This window comes from Gopherus flavomarginatus, chromosome 4, assembly GCF_025201925.1.
Source record: "Gopherus flavomarginatus isolate rGopFla2 chromosome 4, rGopFla2.mat.asm, whole genome shotgun sequence".
NCBI classification, from domain to species: Eukaryota; Metazoa; Chordata; order Testudines; family Testudinidae; genus Gopherus; species Gopherus flavomarginatus.
In genome coordinates, this window is record NC_066620.1 from 68,891,011 (window position 1) to 68,907,425 (window position 16,415).

The window sequence follows — 16,415 nt, forward strand, 5'->3', positions numbered from 1 at the left end:
TAATACACTTGTTTTTGTTTTATCTAAACCAGTGAGTTGGAGTGAAGTGTATGGGAATCTTCGCTTAGGGGCAAATGGCTGTTGCATAGTCCTCTCCACATTGAGGGAAGGGGCAAATTTTATGAGCTTACCCTGTACAGTTCCCTGTACAGAGCAAGACGGTATAATTTGGGCTTTATACTCCAGAGGGGGAGCTGGGAGTTGCCTTAGCTGTAGCCTTCCTATGCAGGGGCTGGTCAGAGAGCCTGCATGTAACTGCAGCTGGGTGTTCCCCTATCTGTACATATGCTGCGGAAAGTGCAGCTGGAGGGTCTGGCAGCTTGTCACAGCAGTACAGTGTGAGAGGGAGCCCAGGTGGGTGGGTCGGAAGAGCTCAGTGGTACCCCAGTTCCAGATGGCACCCCGGGGGGAACCTGTCACAGACATCCACTGGAATTCAACCCCCAGGACAGGAAAGACTCCGCAACGCATGTGGATTTCTTGTACAGAACCAGGAATGTTAATCATCCCATGTGATTTTCAGCTTGCATGGGAGAGTAAATCATTTTTCTGTTCACTGTAATCACATTGGCAACAACAATATTTTATAATGTACACTAATGAAGGCTAATTAGGATCACGTTAAACGATGCAGCTCTACAACTAGCACTAAAATCTAGCCAAGTTTAATGAAAATTATAATTATTAGACAAATTTGGATGGAAAATAAAATGTCATTTCAGATCTTTCTGCAGGCTGCTAAGACTTTGATTATGAAACTACACGGATTAACTTTGAATAAACTTGCTAAAGTAGTAAAAGAATAATGGAATGGTTGAGGCATAAGCCTATAAATCAGGAGAAACAGGTTATATTCCCAGCTCTGCCAGAAAATTCATATGTGGCCCAAGTTACTGAAACTCAATGGCATCTCAGTTTCTACTCCAGTAAAATGGGGATAATACTTCCTGACTTTGGAGCGTCATGACATTTATTTCACTAACTTTTTTGAGGCGCTCAGATTGCTTATTCTTATGGTGCTCATGACTGCATTTAAATAATAAAATAAATTTAATAGCAGAATAGCATTAGATTAGTAAACTGTTTTAACGTGTTAAAATATTCTGGTGCCTGTGCTAAACTTAAAAGATAGCTGCCAGATCTTAGATGAAACATCATATATAGAAGATAAGAACTCTGAAAAGAAAATTCCAACTGATGCTTAAAGTTATGCACCTAAACAAGTGACCTGCTTTTCAGATATACTGAGCACTCACAGGTCTCATTAGAATTACTGAGAGCTTTGGGTAATGAGCACTTCTGAAAAGCAGGTCACTTATTTAGGTGCCTAATGTCAGGCACCCCATACTGAAAATTTTGGCTTATGCCAAAAACTGGAGATGACTTAATTTTCTCTTCTGATTTTCACCTTTTGCATTGTTTCAAGTAAAGTAAAGAGAATGAGGGAATAAAGCTGTTAAACTATTTGTTATTAAAAAGCAAATACCACTCACATAACATTAAAATATATAAACAGATTGAATTACAAGTTTTGAATTGGAAAAAACAATAAGTAAAAATATATTTGCTATGCATCTTAGAAATCTTTTTTACTGCTAGAAAAGGAAAAGCAGTAACATTTAAAATTATAACATTTTTACACTACATAAATATATCATTATGGCCTTTGCAATAATGTATTGGCAATGCTTTGCATTCATGATTTTAGTTTTAAATTGAAACCTAAAGTCACTTTAATAGTAAAACTACAACGTGCCAAACTCATGAAGATGTCACTATAGTTGAATATGCTGTCTCTTTGGACCTGAGCACTTCAGGAGAGCCCTCACCTCAAGAATATAGGCTTCAGTACAGGCTTGCTGAAGCTCTCATTTTTAAAAAATTATCACAGGAAGGAGTGAGAAAGCATACAGCATGTCATCTATGTGAGGGCATCTGCTCCTACTGAAGGAGAATCCACTTCGCTGGTGAAACAGTGATCTAGTTTCACATTTCTGTGATTTGCAAGGGAGGTCTACTTCCAGGTGTCTGAATTGCTGGGTCACTAGTTCAAAGATTTCCTAATTCAGATGCCATACAGAATCGTTGGTGGGATAGCTACTCAGCCAATCCTACCCTGAATCCATAAGTATGCTGTATGTGCACTGCTTTGAGTGATAATATACTGTTCTCTGCCCAGGACAATTTCCCTTGCTTCTGAGAGGAGCTGAGAGCATCTAATTCCATCAATTGTTCAGAAATATGACCACGGTGGTGGGATCAGACTGAACCAAAACATGCTCGCCTCCAAAGTAGTGGTGATAAAAACTTTATACTGCATTCATTTCTGTGGACTCTAGAAAGTGGATACTTTTCCATGTGGCATTCTCTACATATGACTACCTTGTTTTCCAGGTGTGATCCCCACCTAGCAAGACAGGCATTTGTTGCAAAAGTGGAAACTGAAATGGTTGGACTTTCAAAAGGTTTTCTTGTCCTCAACACCATGCTTTGAGCATCTCTAGCTTCTCCATGCCAGAAGCTTGAAGTGGACGACAGGGAATGGATCACTTGATGATTACCTGTTCTGTTCATTCTTTCTGAAGAACCTGGCATTGGCCATTGTCAGAAGACAGGATACTGAGCTAGATGGACCTTTGGTCTGACCCAGCATGGCTGTTCTTATGTGTGGTTCACCAACATTCAGAGGGAAATAAAAACATTGTCCCATTCAGTATTAATGCACGATTTTGCGTTGTATCTGGTGTGTGGGTTTAGACCCTAAGCAGTAATTTTTGGAGAATTCATTTACTGAGCTGCTGCTCTGGATGCAGGTTTGATTAAGGTATCATTTAGAAATGGTGAGCACTTTTGGACCAAAGACTTGCTAAGATTATTACTAGCATCACTGTGAAAACCCTGATAGTTGATGATGGATCAAAAAGGCCTGGTCTTGTGCTAAAAGTGCAAGGTTATACATTTCAGAAAGCTACCATGACAAGATTGTACGGTAATGTGGAGACAGACATGTACCAGCCCAATACACATGGAAGTCTTTTGGATATAGAGCAACTATGATTGATCCCAGGGTTACCATCCAGAATCTTGCCTTCCTTACCCATTTATTTAGTCACTTCACATCAACGATCACTCTGATAAATTCTGTATATTTTGGATTATAAAGAATATATTGGTGTACATTTATTCTAAGGGAACTGTTTATTCTATAGCGCTCAGCTCCAGGAAGGGAGCTCCCGTTTTCAATAAGATATGGTATAGCACAAGTAACGACACTGATGAGTGGATTAAAACTGATGAGATGGAGCCTTGTATGCAGCCAGTTGTAATGGACAGGCTGCATTATGCACTTCTGAGGCTGAGTGGAGACTTACTGCTAAAATATTCTGCTCTTTGGTCTGATACTGGGCTTACAGCCCATGACCAATGTGAGCTGAGCTATTTCTGGGAGAAGGCTAGTATTAACTCTACCTGATTCATAAACATCAGTTTTACTACTTCTCTCTAGAATAGATTGTGTCCCTTCACTAGTATTTCTGATTGGTATAGGAACGGAAGAACAGCTGTGCCTGTTAGGTACCTCAGTCTCGTCCCAGGATCAGAGAGAGAGAGTCTTTCAAACTGTAGTGATTCTTGACAGTCTTCTCCAGTTTTGTTTCCTTCCATTGAACAGAAAATCCCTGAACATGTAGGTTCAACCTTAATTCGATCCCCCTTCTGTGAATGCATGATGATACAGTCTGACTACATGATCAAATACTAGTTTTCTTCCCACAGGATGCCTGCCTCATTCAGAGCACAGGAATGGACAATACTCAGAATTAATTGGGATTGTGCAGTGAATGAGTCTGTTAGATACTCCCCTCACCTACCTCACTTGTGATGCTGGACAAGTCACTCAAGGAACATCTGTAAAAAGGTTTTAACTGTGTGCGACTCATTTTCTGTTTGCCAAATTTGGGATACCTGAGCATGATTTGTGGGAGTGCTGAGCTCTCACAATTGCAACTTAAGTCAGTGGGAGCTGTGCTTTGACCATATTAACTACTATAAAATACTAAGTTTTCTGAAAATTCAGGCTCTTGGCCCTTTGGCTTTAATCTCACTGTGCCTCACTCCGCATCTGTAAAACAGGGATAAAAAAGCACTTTACCCTATCACCGAGTTATGAAGATGAATTCACTAAGGTTTATGAAACACTTATTGAAGAATGAAAACCACTTAATGAATAATTCTGTATTCAGTGTAGGGTTGCATGGTGTGACACTCATTGCCTAGTGAGGATAAAAATATTGAACAGCTACACATTGACCATCTTGAGCACTGAATGAGGCAGGAGTCCTGTGGAAAAAATAATGAGATCATGTAATTAAAGACTGCATCATAACACAAATTAAAGGCTGTACGGGCAACCTAACTTTTCCGTGTCTGACTGCAATCTTTACATTCCTTTAAAGTAATTTATTTTTAAATGTAATAAGCCTTTTAAGGTTACTACAGGGCACTGAAATATGTAAGCAATAGTTTAGCAAGGACTTTCAAATTACTTTTGCAATTCACTTGAATTCAAGTTCTCAAGAATTCACTTTAAAGGGCTACAGAACATTAGATTAAGAAAGGTGTGTGATGCTACTCCAGCAACAAGACTTTCATATTTACTAGGTCACTGGAGCTTACTGCAGCTAAGTACGTCACTAACCAGAAGCTAAACTTACCTCTGACTGGTTGGGACTAGAGTTGGGCACTCTCGGGGCATGGTGGCTCAGAGCAGATAGACACGCAAGTATAAGATGCACTGCCCCAATTTCTAGTGCCATGCGCCTAAGGAGTACGCCATCATCAGTAGTCAATGGTGTGGTGCTGAACAAACTGCGCAGCACATGAAATGGAAGAGTTGGAAGCACATTAGCCGAAGGGGACTGCAGGATATGACCTAGGTTGAGAAAGTATAAAAATATGAAATATTTCCTTTTTAACAGTTCAGCACATAAATGTTCATCTTCGCAATGATTTATTGAAAATATCTACTATATTTTTGAACATATTTAGTCTTTAACAGAATGTATTATTGTATTCCAGGCTTCTTTTTAGCCAAACTTCTGGTGGGAAATATGGGCAAGAGATATGAACTGGTTTCCTTTATGGACTAGGCTAAGACCAATAAATGCATATAATTTGTGATTAAAAACAAGATTTAAACCCTTATCTCCAAGGGTGAAAAGCTAGTTTATTAACAACTCTCTCACTGCACTAAATTACGTATTTGGCCGTATTTTTTATTGCAAGATTAGATTACTCTGTAAAGTTTGAAGAAAGGTTATACAAACAGCTGCCCCACCAGGAAGCCAGTGAGAAAAACCTCTCCACTTTTATCAACATATTTTTAATGCTAGGATAAACTTTGCAGTGACACAAACTGTAATGTCGTTCATGAGGTGAGCATACAATGAAACAGTGTAACGATTCAATACATTTTCACTATAGGACATTAAAAATAAAACCCAGTGTGAGTTTTGTACTATCATTTTATTTTTAAAATTAGCCCTATTGTATCAAGGGTGGAGAAGAGGATAATGATTCATAAAATCATAGTGTAACAATATTCTTGCCTGTTAATAAGATGTACCTAGTTAAAACTGTCCAATTTTATGTACTCTTCTGCTCTATTTGACTCAGTAAAGTGATTCTCTTGAGATTTTTGCTTTAAAAAAAAAAAATCACAAAATACACAAACTTATCAAAACATCTAACTTTTCTTTCTAAAGGAAAAAAAACAGACTGCTGCCTAAAAGAAGCTTTTATTACCCCATGAGAGCAAGAAGTCCCACGACTGCTGTCTATATGACAAGTATTTATGCTCATTTTCTATAGGCTCCCAAAATCTATACATACGCCAAGCCACAAGCGGATGGTAGAAAAACCAACTGGGAGAACATTGATACACTATTTGCCTCTGAGGTGCGTTTAAATGGTAATTATTTTGGGCCATATGTGGATTTGTAGCTCTAGATCTTTACATTATGTAAAAGAAGCAGGCTAGACATGAGATCTGAATGGTTCTCCAGTCAGTTTACTACCCAAATCTGAAGTAAAATACCCAGATATCAAATTTCATTTGCTATTTGGCTCGCTTTGTCTCCCACAGTGTGCACAAGCTTACAGAAAAAGGAACACACAAGTAAGAGGCAAACAAAAGCCAAAGTTCATGGGACTAGCTGAGCAAATTGGGAAGTTTATTGCCCCTCCCTCTTTTGGTTTTTGCAGAGGTTCTAAACTAAGGTAGATGTTCTAGGGTGCACTGGTACTCCCTTAGGGCATTTAACCAATTTATGAATGGAGGAACAGGTTCTTGTTTTGACACTAGAGGTATCTAGGGGCCTTGCCTTTGCAAAGGGACAAATGTCTGGTTAACTAAACATGAAAGGACCAGGTCTCCCTCAGAAAAAAGGTGGCCAAGGTATTTGAGTAGAGCAATTTGTTTGTTTTCATCAGGCTACCAGTGGGCGAAGGAGATCAAGAAAAACATTTGCTACAGCTTCTATTCGTGGTGTTAAGGCCAATTTTATTAGTACTGACCAGGTTCATTGTGTGTGCTACGAAACAAACAAACAAACAAAAAAGCCTCACTGGTCTGGCCCTACACAAAATTCAGAGTTTAAATCCAGAATGGCCCATTAGATCATTATTATATTTTTAGATAATCTAGTCTGACGGTCTGTATATCACAGGCCCTTAAATTTTACCCAGTTCCTCCTGTGCTGAGCCCAATAACTTGTGTTTGGCTAAAGCATATCTTCCAGAGAGGCACTCAGTCTTGCTATATAGAAATCCAAAATTGGAGCACTCACCACTTCCACTGGTAGTATGTTCCAATGGTTCATCACCCTCAAAGTTAAAATGTTAAGTGTGTCTTATTTCCAATTTGAATGTGTCAGGCTTCAGCTTCCAGCCATTGGTTTTTATTATGCATGTCTCAGCTAGACTGAAAACCCTTTTAGTACCCAGTATTTACTCCCTGCGAAAGTATTTACACATAATCAGGTCACCTCTCAATCTTCTTTCTGATAAGCTAAACAGATTGAACTCAGAGGGCTTGGCTACACTGGAGAGTTGCAGCGCTGGTGGTGCGTTTACAGAGCTGCAACTTAGTAACTGTCCACACCTGCAAGGCACATCCAGCGCTGCAACTCCCTGGCTGCAGCGCTGGCTGTACACCTGGTCTGCTTGGGGTGTAACGACTGCAGCGCTGGTGATGCAGCGCTGCTCATCAAGTGTGGCCACCAAAAGCGCTGTTATTGGCCTCCAGGGTATTAGGAGGTATCCCAGAATGCCTGCTCACAACAAACCGGAAGAATGGCTGAACTCTGAGTTTCCCCGAGCTGCTTATCTAAAAAACAAACACAGCTGCTGTTTGCTCCAGCGAGCGAGCAGAGGCAGGCAGGAGAATTGCTTTGGAAGGTTCACAGCTGTTTGCTTGAAGACAGAAGTCACATGGCAGAGGGGGAAGGGGGAGTCCGTGTTGAGCAGCTGCTTATGAGGTCTGAAGGCTATTTAGGAGTGCATAATTTGCATTTAGTGAATAAGAGAGGGGTGGGGGAAGGGCTCGAAACTTTTAAATTGATTTCAGGTTGGTGATGTGTATGTTCTAGTCCTTAGAACTTGCAGCAGGGAGCTGACAGATGCAAAAATCCACTCTCTCTCTCTCTCCCCTACGTTCCCCCTCGCCCCCATCTTTTGAAAAGCACATTGCAGCCACTTGAACGCTGGGATAGCTGCCCACAATGCACCACCCCCAACAGAGCTGTAAATGCTGCAAATGTGGCCACACTGCAGTGCTGGTAGCTGTCAGTGTGGCCACACTGCAGCGCTTTCCCTACACAGCTGTACGAAGACAGCTGTAACTCCCAGCGCTGTACAACTGTAAGTGTAGCCATACCCTAATTCTCTCACTGCAAGGCATTTTCTCCAGGCCTTGAATCATTTTTGTGTCTCTTCTGCCTCCTCTCTGATTTTTCAACATCCTTTTCAAAGTATGGACACCAAAACTATATGTAGTATTGATCTCACCAACACTGCATAGAAGTAAAAAATTGCGTCCCTAGTCTACTCACTATTCCCCCGTTTATACATCCAAGCATCACATTAGCCCTTTATGCTACAGAAATGCATTGGGAGCTCATGCTGAGCTGCTTCTCCAGTATGACCTTAAATTCATTTCAGAGCTACTTCTTTCCAGGATAGAGCCCTCCAGTCTGTAGTATGGCCTGCATTCCTTGCTCCTAGACATATAACTTTGCATTTGGCTGTATTAAAAACACATTTTCTTTAAATGGGCCCAGTTTACGAAGTGCTTCAGATTGCTCTATATGACTGACCCCATCTTCATCATTATATGTCATTCTGCAATACTGTGTCATTCACAAAGTTTAATTAGCAGTTACTTGATATTTACTTCCAAATTATGGATGAAAATGTTGAGTTGCACCTGGCCTGATCCTCATGAAACCCCACTAGAAACACCCTTATTTGATGATGATTCTCTGTGACAACTATTTTAAAATCTGTCAGCTCAGTTTTAAATTTTCTTATATGATCCAGGATGTGGATAAGATTGAGTTCTTCACAAACTACACAAAGCAATTCCAGCCTCCTTCTAAAGCATCACATTGTAAATACACTTAAATGTAAGTTAAAACAATTTGGCAGTGTTTTACAAATAAATGTAGTAGTTATAGTACATACTTCCTTCACCATCATCTGTAACTCCCAACACCAATCTAAGCAGACACTGGGCATGTTTCCTCTCTTTTAACAGCACCTCTGCATAGCCAGGGAGACGAAGAAATAATCCAAAGGCAGCCAAAGAATGAGCTGGTATGGGAGACATAGTTTGCACTGTTGATTTGATGGGTGGAGGCTCTGCAGCAATTGTTTCTGGGGCTTCATAAACTAGTTCTCCTGATTGCTCAATGGTAACCCATTCAAACTGATCACTGTCCTTCTGCTTCTCTTGCGTAGTGGATGTAACTACTGGAGCACTCACCTTCAAAAACAACAAAAAAGTTAATACAATCCTTGGAAGTAGTCATCATTTAGGGTCATTTCTTGCAGCACACAATTTTATTGCAGTTAGAATTAGGGTTTAAGGAACATATATATATATATATAAAAACCTGCTTAGGTTATGAAATCTGAGGAGATTATAGCCTGATGTAGTACTGGCCATGCGCAATATACGTAGTACAATATACTACAAAGAAACTGAAGAGATTACTTGCACAGTTTTTACATAATTTTCTTACTCAGAGGAAATTTGGTTAGTGTTAATATTTGTAAGGTTTCAAGTTTAACCCTCTCATCTCTCAGAGAGGCACTAAACACTTTTCCTTTCACTCTCCTTTGGTCTTATTAGGCATTTCTAATACCACTTAGGTTGGAGGCCTAATCAGAGAAAAAACTAAGCCAGCATGTCCCATGCTCCTACAAATTACTACATTACCCCTTCTATATAGATTCTGTGAAGCTCATGCGTTGCTGTAGAGGTAGAATGACCCACTGTCAACTGCTTTACAGAGAATCATTCTTGATCACAGTTTGAGAGAAATAGTAACTCTAAGAAAGTTTTAATAAAACTAAGATAGACAAACTAAAGCTGTTCCAGAGAATAACCTGATTTCTTACAAAAATGTTTTACATACTTTTTTCCTATTAAAATCTTTGAGTCTATGAGCGTTCCTCTCTCAATTAATTTCACCTTGACCACTGATGTGTATGGATCAGACCTTTCTTTTCCATTACAGGACAAGAGGAAGCACTGTGATCTGGTACGAACCTGAGGAATGTTTTGTGCCGTCAGTGCACTGACACATGGAAATAAGCATCTCTAAAAACTGAGGGCAACATACCAGCCTCTAGGACCCCTGGAGGGGGAATAATGGATGCCAGAGTGACCACACAGAACTTTATCATTTTTGAGATAGCTGTTGAGTTGATGCAAGTTTAAAATAGGCTGCGAACTCCCTTGGCTTTCAGGATTAGGATTAACAGGAGCAGAAACCCTTCCCTCTTAAATTCTGCAGAACCTTCTTTACTGGTCCCACCTAAAGGACAGATTGAAGCTTCTGGACCAGACGTTCTTCCTGACAGGGGTCCCTGAAGAGGGAAGGGGAGGGAGACTGGGAAGGATGGGTAGAAATAAACTGGAGGGTATATCACATTTCTACAGTGCTTAACACCCAATGGTCCCTGGTGATACATGACCAAGCACTGAGGAAGTGGGAAAGGTGGTTTGCAAACAAAGAAAAAATGAGGTATGGCATCATGGGAACTGGTACAGTGTCCTCTAGTATCCCATCAGAATGCCTGCTTAGAACCACCTGGATGTCTAGGTTGGGTAGGCTTTGATGCAGAGATAGAAAGGGGAAGTGGTCTATGCCTATAACCCCTATTCCTTTTTCTCTGCAGGTTCTGACTGCTAGCTGGGGCCAGTACCAGAGGGGTTGTTGAGGCCTATAGCGCTTCTTGGAAGAGGCTGGGGTGTACATCCCAAGGGACTTTAGGGTCACCCTTGAGTCCTTTAGCCCATGGAGCTTCGTGACTGTCTGCTTCGAAAAGAGCAAGGATCCCCAAAGGGCAGGACTTGTACAGTCGGTTAGACCTTATACAGAAGCCCAGAAGACTGCAACCAGGAACTCCAACACATGGCCACTGCCGAACCTATGGACCTGGCAGTCAATTCAACTACATCCACAGCAGCTTGTAATGAGACCCTTCCCACCGATTTTCCTTCATCCACTAGCAAGGAGAACTCTGCATCTCCATCACACTAAAACTGCATTTGGATTCCCAATGAGTAATTTATCATTTTATATCCTATTCAGAACTTCTCACCAAGGAAAAATTCCTAACTTCAAATGGAGTAGATTTTAATGAGGATATTTAATTAGCAAAGCTGGAGAAAATTTCATAACATTTAATCAATCAAATGCAAGGTATAATTCATAGGATGATTTTTAACTCTTAAAAAACAAAACATACAGAAAATATTTGGAAACCACTATAGTAAGGAAAAAACTAGTACACAATTCTAGACAATCAAACTGTTTGACTTACTTGTTGAATTACATCTGGATAAAGCATAGGAAGTCTCTCTGCAATGAGGGCCAACCCACCCATTCCTGCAAAAACTTGTAATGGAGACTGAATGGGACATGTTTCAAGAAAAGATTCATCCAGCACTGCATCCATACACTCATCGCCTGGAGTGACTGCTTCCTCTTCAGGACAGGACCCCAGTAAGTCTGCATGTTCTACTGGGGGGGAGGGGACACAGAAAAAGAAAGGAAGAACCAAACCATTAAATGGAGTGGTATCTTAAACATTAGAATGTTTACTTTTTCTCCTCCACTCAGAAAAGAAGAACATTTAAACACTTCAACTATTATACTTATTTCTTCAGCAAACACTGAAGTCTTCAAGGGGGTTAAACACATCAGTATAAGAAAAGCAATAGGAAATCCAACTTTTCTTTTGGTAAAACCAAAATAATATAAAATATTAAGAACAATCTAATTTCCATTGCCAGTCAAATCAGGTTATTTGACTGTGGTCTCATAAGATATGGACCCACAGAAAAAAGAAATTTAGTTCATTTAGTGAGAGAGTTATGATCTCCCAGTCAGGTGAAGATCTTGGTGGTGCCACCGCAAAATGCAAATTCCAAAATTTTAGAATTAATCTTGGACCCATGACCCTAGCTCAAGCAATCAGGTAAATAATCATTTGTATCTTAGAAAGAGTTAAGGTGCTTGCTAAATTAGTGTAAATGAAACTACAGCTATAACCAAATAGCAGTAAACAAAGGAACAATTATTTTAAACTGGGCTATTCAGTGAGCCTGAGGCATAATATTTAGCTTGAGGCCTAGTCATAATAATAATTAGTCTATCAGAAGATATTGCTAAACCTTCTGACTTATGCTGTTAGACCTCAAAGTCTTCATTTAGCTAAACATTCTTAATCACATTATACAGAGAACCACAGGATCATAGAATCTTGGGGTTGGAAGGGACCTCAGGAGGTCATCTAGTCCAATCCCCTGCTCAAAGTACCAATCCCCAGATTTTCACCCCAGTTCCCCAAATGGCCCCCTCAAGGATTGAACTCTCACCCTGGGTTTAGCAGGCCAACGCTCAAACCACTGAGCTATTCCTCCCCCACAACCATCTATCAGTGCAAATGCTTACAATAGTCAGAACTCCCAAAATGGGTAGCAAGAATGACAAACATGGACAAGAGGCCAAGACTTAACCAAATATGATCTTGAAGATAAGCAGGTGTAAGAAATAGTCGCACAAAAAGGAATCAAACCTGCCCCTCAAGCAGGACCTCAGGATGTCAGGACCGTGGCAACCTAAACATTTATCTCATCGCCCCATGGATTCGTATGTGTGATGTGGATTCTGCTGTTATCCTTGTTCACTTTGTTTTGTGATTTTTCTTATACTGACCGTGTTATTAATAAAACTTAAAGCCTTTGTGTATGTCTCACCAATCATCATCAATTAATCTAAGTAGTCACCAAAGGCCAAACCTGTTGTTAGCGATAAGTGCATTTTGCATATGAAATAATCATAAGGCTAACCATGTTTTAGGAAATAAGGGCAAATCCAACCAATACCAACTCTGTGGATGGCCTGTAGTACCATAATTACAGGTGAGACAGTGCACAGGTTACCAGAATTGCAAAATAGTTGAACTTCTACAATCCTTAGACTTTGTTTACAAGACAAAGTCCTTCTTGGTTTGACCTAAGTGTGAATTTAAGCCAATTTACTAAAACCACTGCAAAACTCGGCATGGACTCCTATTTTAAGAGAGGCTTTTTTCATTTAGCTTAATTGCATTACAAACAAGTCAAACTAAACAGAAGCCACTCTCAGGGCTTTTCTACATGTAGAATTAGTGCACTGTACATTCACACGCCAACACGCCATGCATTAAGTCTCTATATAGACATGGCCTTAAGCAAAATATAAAACCTTGTATGGACAAGATTTAAACAAAATCTTCTTAAATTCATCCCTTAGATAAAACCTATGCATAGTTCTCACATAGACAAGCCCTTAGATCAGAATTTTTACCCAGTTCCAAAGTAGACCTCTCCAAGCATGAGGAGCAGCATGGAAGAAATCATGAAGGTGCTTGTTTGAAAATTTAAACACGAGGGTGATGGAGATATGCATCATTGGTCAATCAATGGTGAGAGCTGATATCTCAATAGTGAATGAGAAATGACAGGTAAGGAGGGGATAGGTCGTGAAAAGTCTTGAAAGTGAAAACACACCACTTACATTTGATGCGATAGGAAAGGTTAGCCAGTAGAGGACTGCAAAGAGAGGGATGACATGGACAAAAATAATTTTTTTTTGAAGTATATCAGAAGTAGGAAGTCTACTAAACAACCAGTGGAGCCACTGGACAACAGAGTTGGTAAAGGAGCACTCAAGGATGAGAAGACCATTGCAAAGAACGAAATCAATTCTTTGCATCAGTTTTCATGGCTGAAGATGTGAGGGAGATTCCCGAACCTGAACCATGCTTTTTAGGTGACAAATCTGAGGAACTGTCCCAGATTAAGTTGTCATTAGAAGAGGTTTTAGAAGAAATTGATAAACAGTAATAACTCACCAGGACTAGATGGTATTCACCCAAGAGTTCTGAAGGAACTCAAATGTGAAATTGCAGGACTACTAACTGTAGTATGTAACCTAGCCTTTCAATCAGCTTCTGTACCAGATGACTGACGCTAATGTGATGCCAATTTTTTAAAAAGGGTCCAGAGGCGGCCCCGGCAATTACAAGCCAATAAGCCCAACTTCAGTACTGGGTACACTGGTTGAAACTACAGTAAAGAACAGAACTGTCAGACACATAGATAAATATGATTTGTTGGGAGAGAGAGTCAATATGGGTTTTGTAAAGGAAAATCATGTGTCACCAATCTACTAGAATTCTTTGAGGGGGTCAACAACCATGTGGACAAGGGTCATCCAGTGGATATATAGTGTATTTAGATTTTCAGAAAGCCTTTGACAAGGTCCCTCACCAAAGGCTCTTAAGCAAAGTAAGCTGTCATGGGATCAGAGGGAAAGTTCTGGTAACTGGTTAAAAGATAGGAAATAAAGGATAGGAATAAATGGTCAGTTTTCATAATGGAGAAAGGTAAACAGTGGTGTCCCACAGAGGTCGGCAGTGGGCCCAGTCTTATTCAACATGTTCCTAAATGATCTAGGAAAGGGAGTAAACAGTGAGTGGCAAAATTTGCAGATGATCCAAAACTACTCAAGATAGTTAAGTCCAAAGCAGACTGCAAAGAGTTACAAAGGGATCTCACAAAACTGAGTGACTGGGCAATGAAATGGCAGATGAAATTCAATGTTGATAAATACAAAGTAATTGGAAAACAATCCTAACTATGCACATAAAATAATGGGGTCCAAATTAGCTGTTACCTCTCAAGAAAGAGATCTTGGAGTCACTGCGGAGAGTTCTCTGGAAATATCCACTCAACATTCAGAAGCAGTCAAAGAAACTAACAATGTTGAGAATCATTAAGAAAGGGATAAGAAGACAGAAAATATCATATTGCCTCTATATAAATCCATGGTATGCCCACATCTTGAATACTGCATGCAGATGTGGTCATCCCATCTCAAAAAGGATACACTGGAATTGGAAAAGGTGAGAGAAAGGATACAAAAATGATTAGGGGTATGGAACAGCTTCCATATGAGAAGAGAATAATAAGACTGGGACTTTGCAGCTTGGAAAAGAAATGACTAAGGGAGGGATATGACAGAAGTCTATAAAATCATGACTGGTGTGGAGAAAGTAAAATAAGGAAGTGTTATTTACTTCTTCTCATAACACAAGAAGTAGGGGTCACCAAATGAAATTAATAGGTAGCAGGTTTAGAACAAACAAAAGGAATATTTTTTCACACAACGCAGAGTCAACTCGTGGAACTCCTTGCCAGAGGATATTGTGAAGGCCAAGACTGTAACAGGGCTCAAAAATGAACTAGATAAGTTCATGGAGGATTGGTCCATTAATGGCTATTAGCCAGATGGGCAGAGATGGTGATCCTAGCCTCTGTTTGCCAGATGGTTGGAATAGGTGACAGAAGATGGACCACTGATGATTATCTGCTCTGTTCATGCCCTCTGAAGCATCTGGCATTGGCCACTGTTGGAAGACAGGATACTGGGCTAGATGAACCTTTGGTCTGACTCAGTATGGCCGTTTGTATGTTTTTTACGATAAATTGATGGGCTAGGAAAGCGATCACTGCAGCAACATTCTGAATGGATATGAGCAGGGCAAGACTGCATTTGTCAAGGCCAAAGAGAGGGATGTTACAGTAATTGAGATATGAGATGATGAAATTTGAACATGAGTTTTTGCTGTGTGGGTGAACAGGAAAGGCTCTTACAGATATTATGTAGAAAGAATCAGCAAAATTTAAGCACAGCCTGGATGCGAGGACCTAGAAAGAAGGCCTAGTTGAAGATGATGCTCAAGCCTGGCCACCCAGGACACTACAGACCTGAGCAATGGGCAAGATGTTGGTGTTGTCCACAGTGATCTAAAAAGGAGACAGCAAGAAGAGCTTGCAGTGGAAGAAATTAAGGGGTCAGTTTTAGCCATGTTGAGATTGATCTGACAGTTAGACATCCACAAGGAGAGGTCAGAGAGGTTGATCAAGATTTTAATTTGGACAGAAGGAAACAGGTCAGTAGTAGAGAAGTAGATTTGAAAGTTGTCAGCATAGAAATAAATGGTAGCTAAATTGTTTGAGGATCAGATTACCCAGAGATAAGGTATAGAGGGAAAAGAGAAGGAGACCAAGGAGAGAACTCTGAGTAACCCTCATAGAAAAATGGAGTATGGATGAGGAGGTTCTACTTCAGGACACACAAAAGGAGTGGTTAGAGATAGCAGGAGAACCAAGAAAGGACAGAAACAAGGGAGGACAGGATTTCAGGAAGAGCATAATGGATGGTGTCAAAGGTGGCTGACAGGTCAATGAAGACGACGATAGAGTATTGGTTCTGAACTTTAGCTAGGAAGAGGTCAATAGAAACTTTGGCAAGAGCAGTATCAGAGGAGTGCAAGCAACAGCAGCTGGATTGGAGAGAGCTTAGGATGGAATTGGAGGGACAAACTCACAGACAGCGACTGTAGACAGCACATTAAAGAAGCTCAGAGATGAAAGGGAGAAGCAACATTAGTTGAAGAGGCAAATGAGGTGAAGGGTGGCCCTTTTTAGATGGGAAAGGCTATAGAAAGCTTGCATTATGAGGGGAAAGAGCTAGAGAAGAGAGAGGGGTTTAGGAGACGAGTAAGGAGAGGGATGA

The 16,415-nt window shown here is 40.3% G+C and overlaps 1 protein-coding gene across 1 annotated transcript in view; it reads right to left on the reverse strand.

Annotated features, from left to right (window-relative positions):
• The window catches only part of BIRC6 (baculoviral IAP repeat containing 6), a 349,123-nt gene that overhangs the window by 127,564 nt on the left and 205,144 nt on the right, over window positions 1-16,415 (reverse strand). The window contains 3 exon segments of the mRNA XM_050951314.1: window positions 4,713-4,930; window positions 8,740-9,040; window positions 11,110-11,306. Of these exon segments, the coding sequence (XP_050807271.1) occupies window positions 4,713-4,930; window positions 8,740-9,040; window positions 11,110-11,306 (716 nt within the window).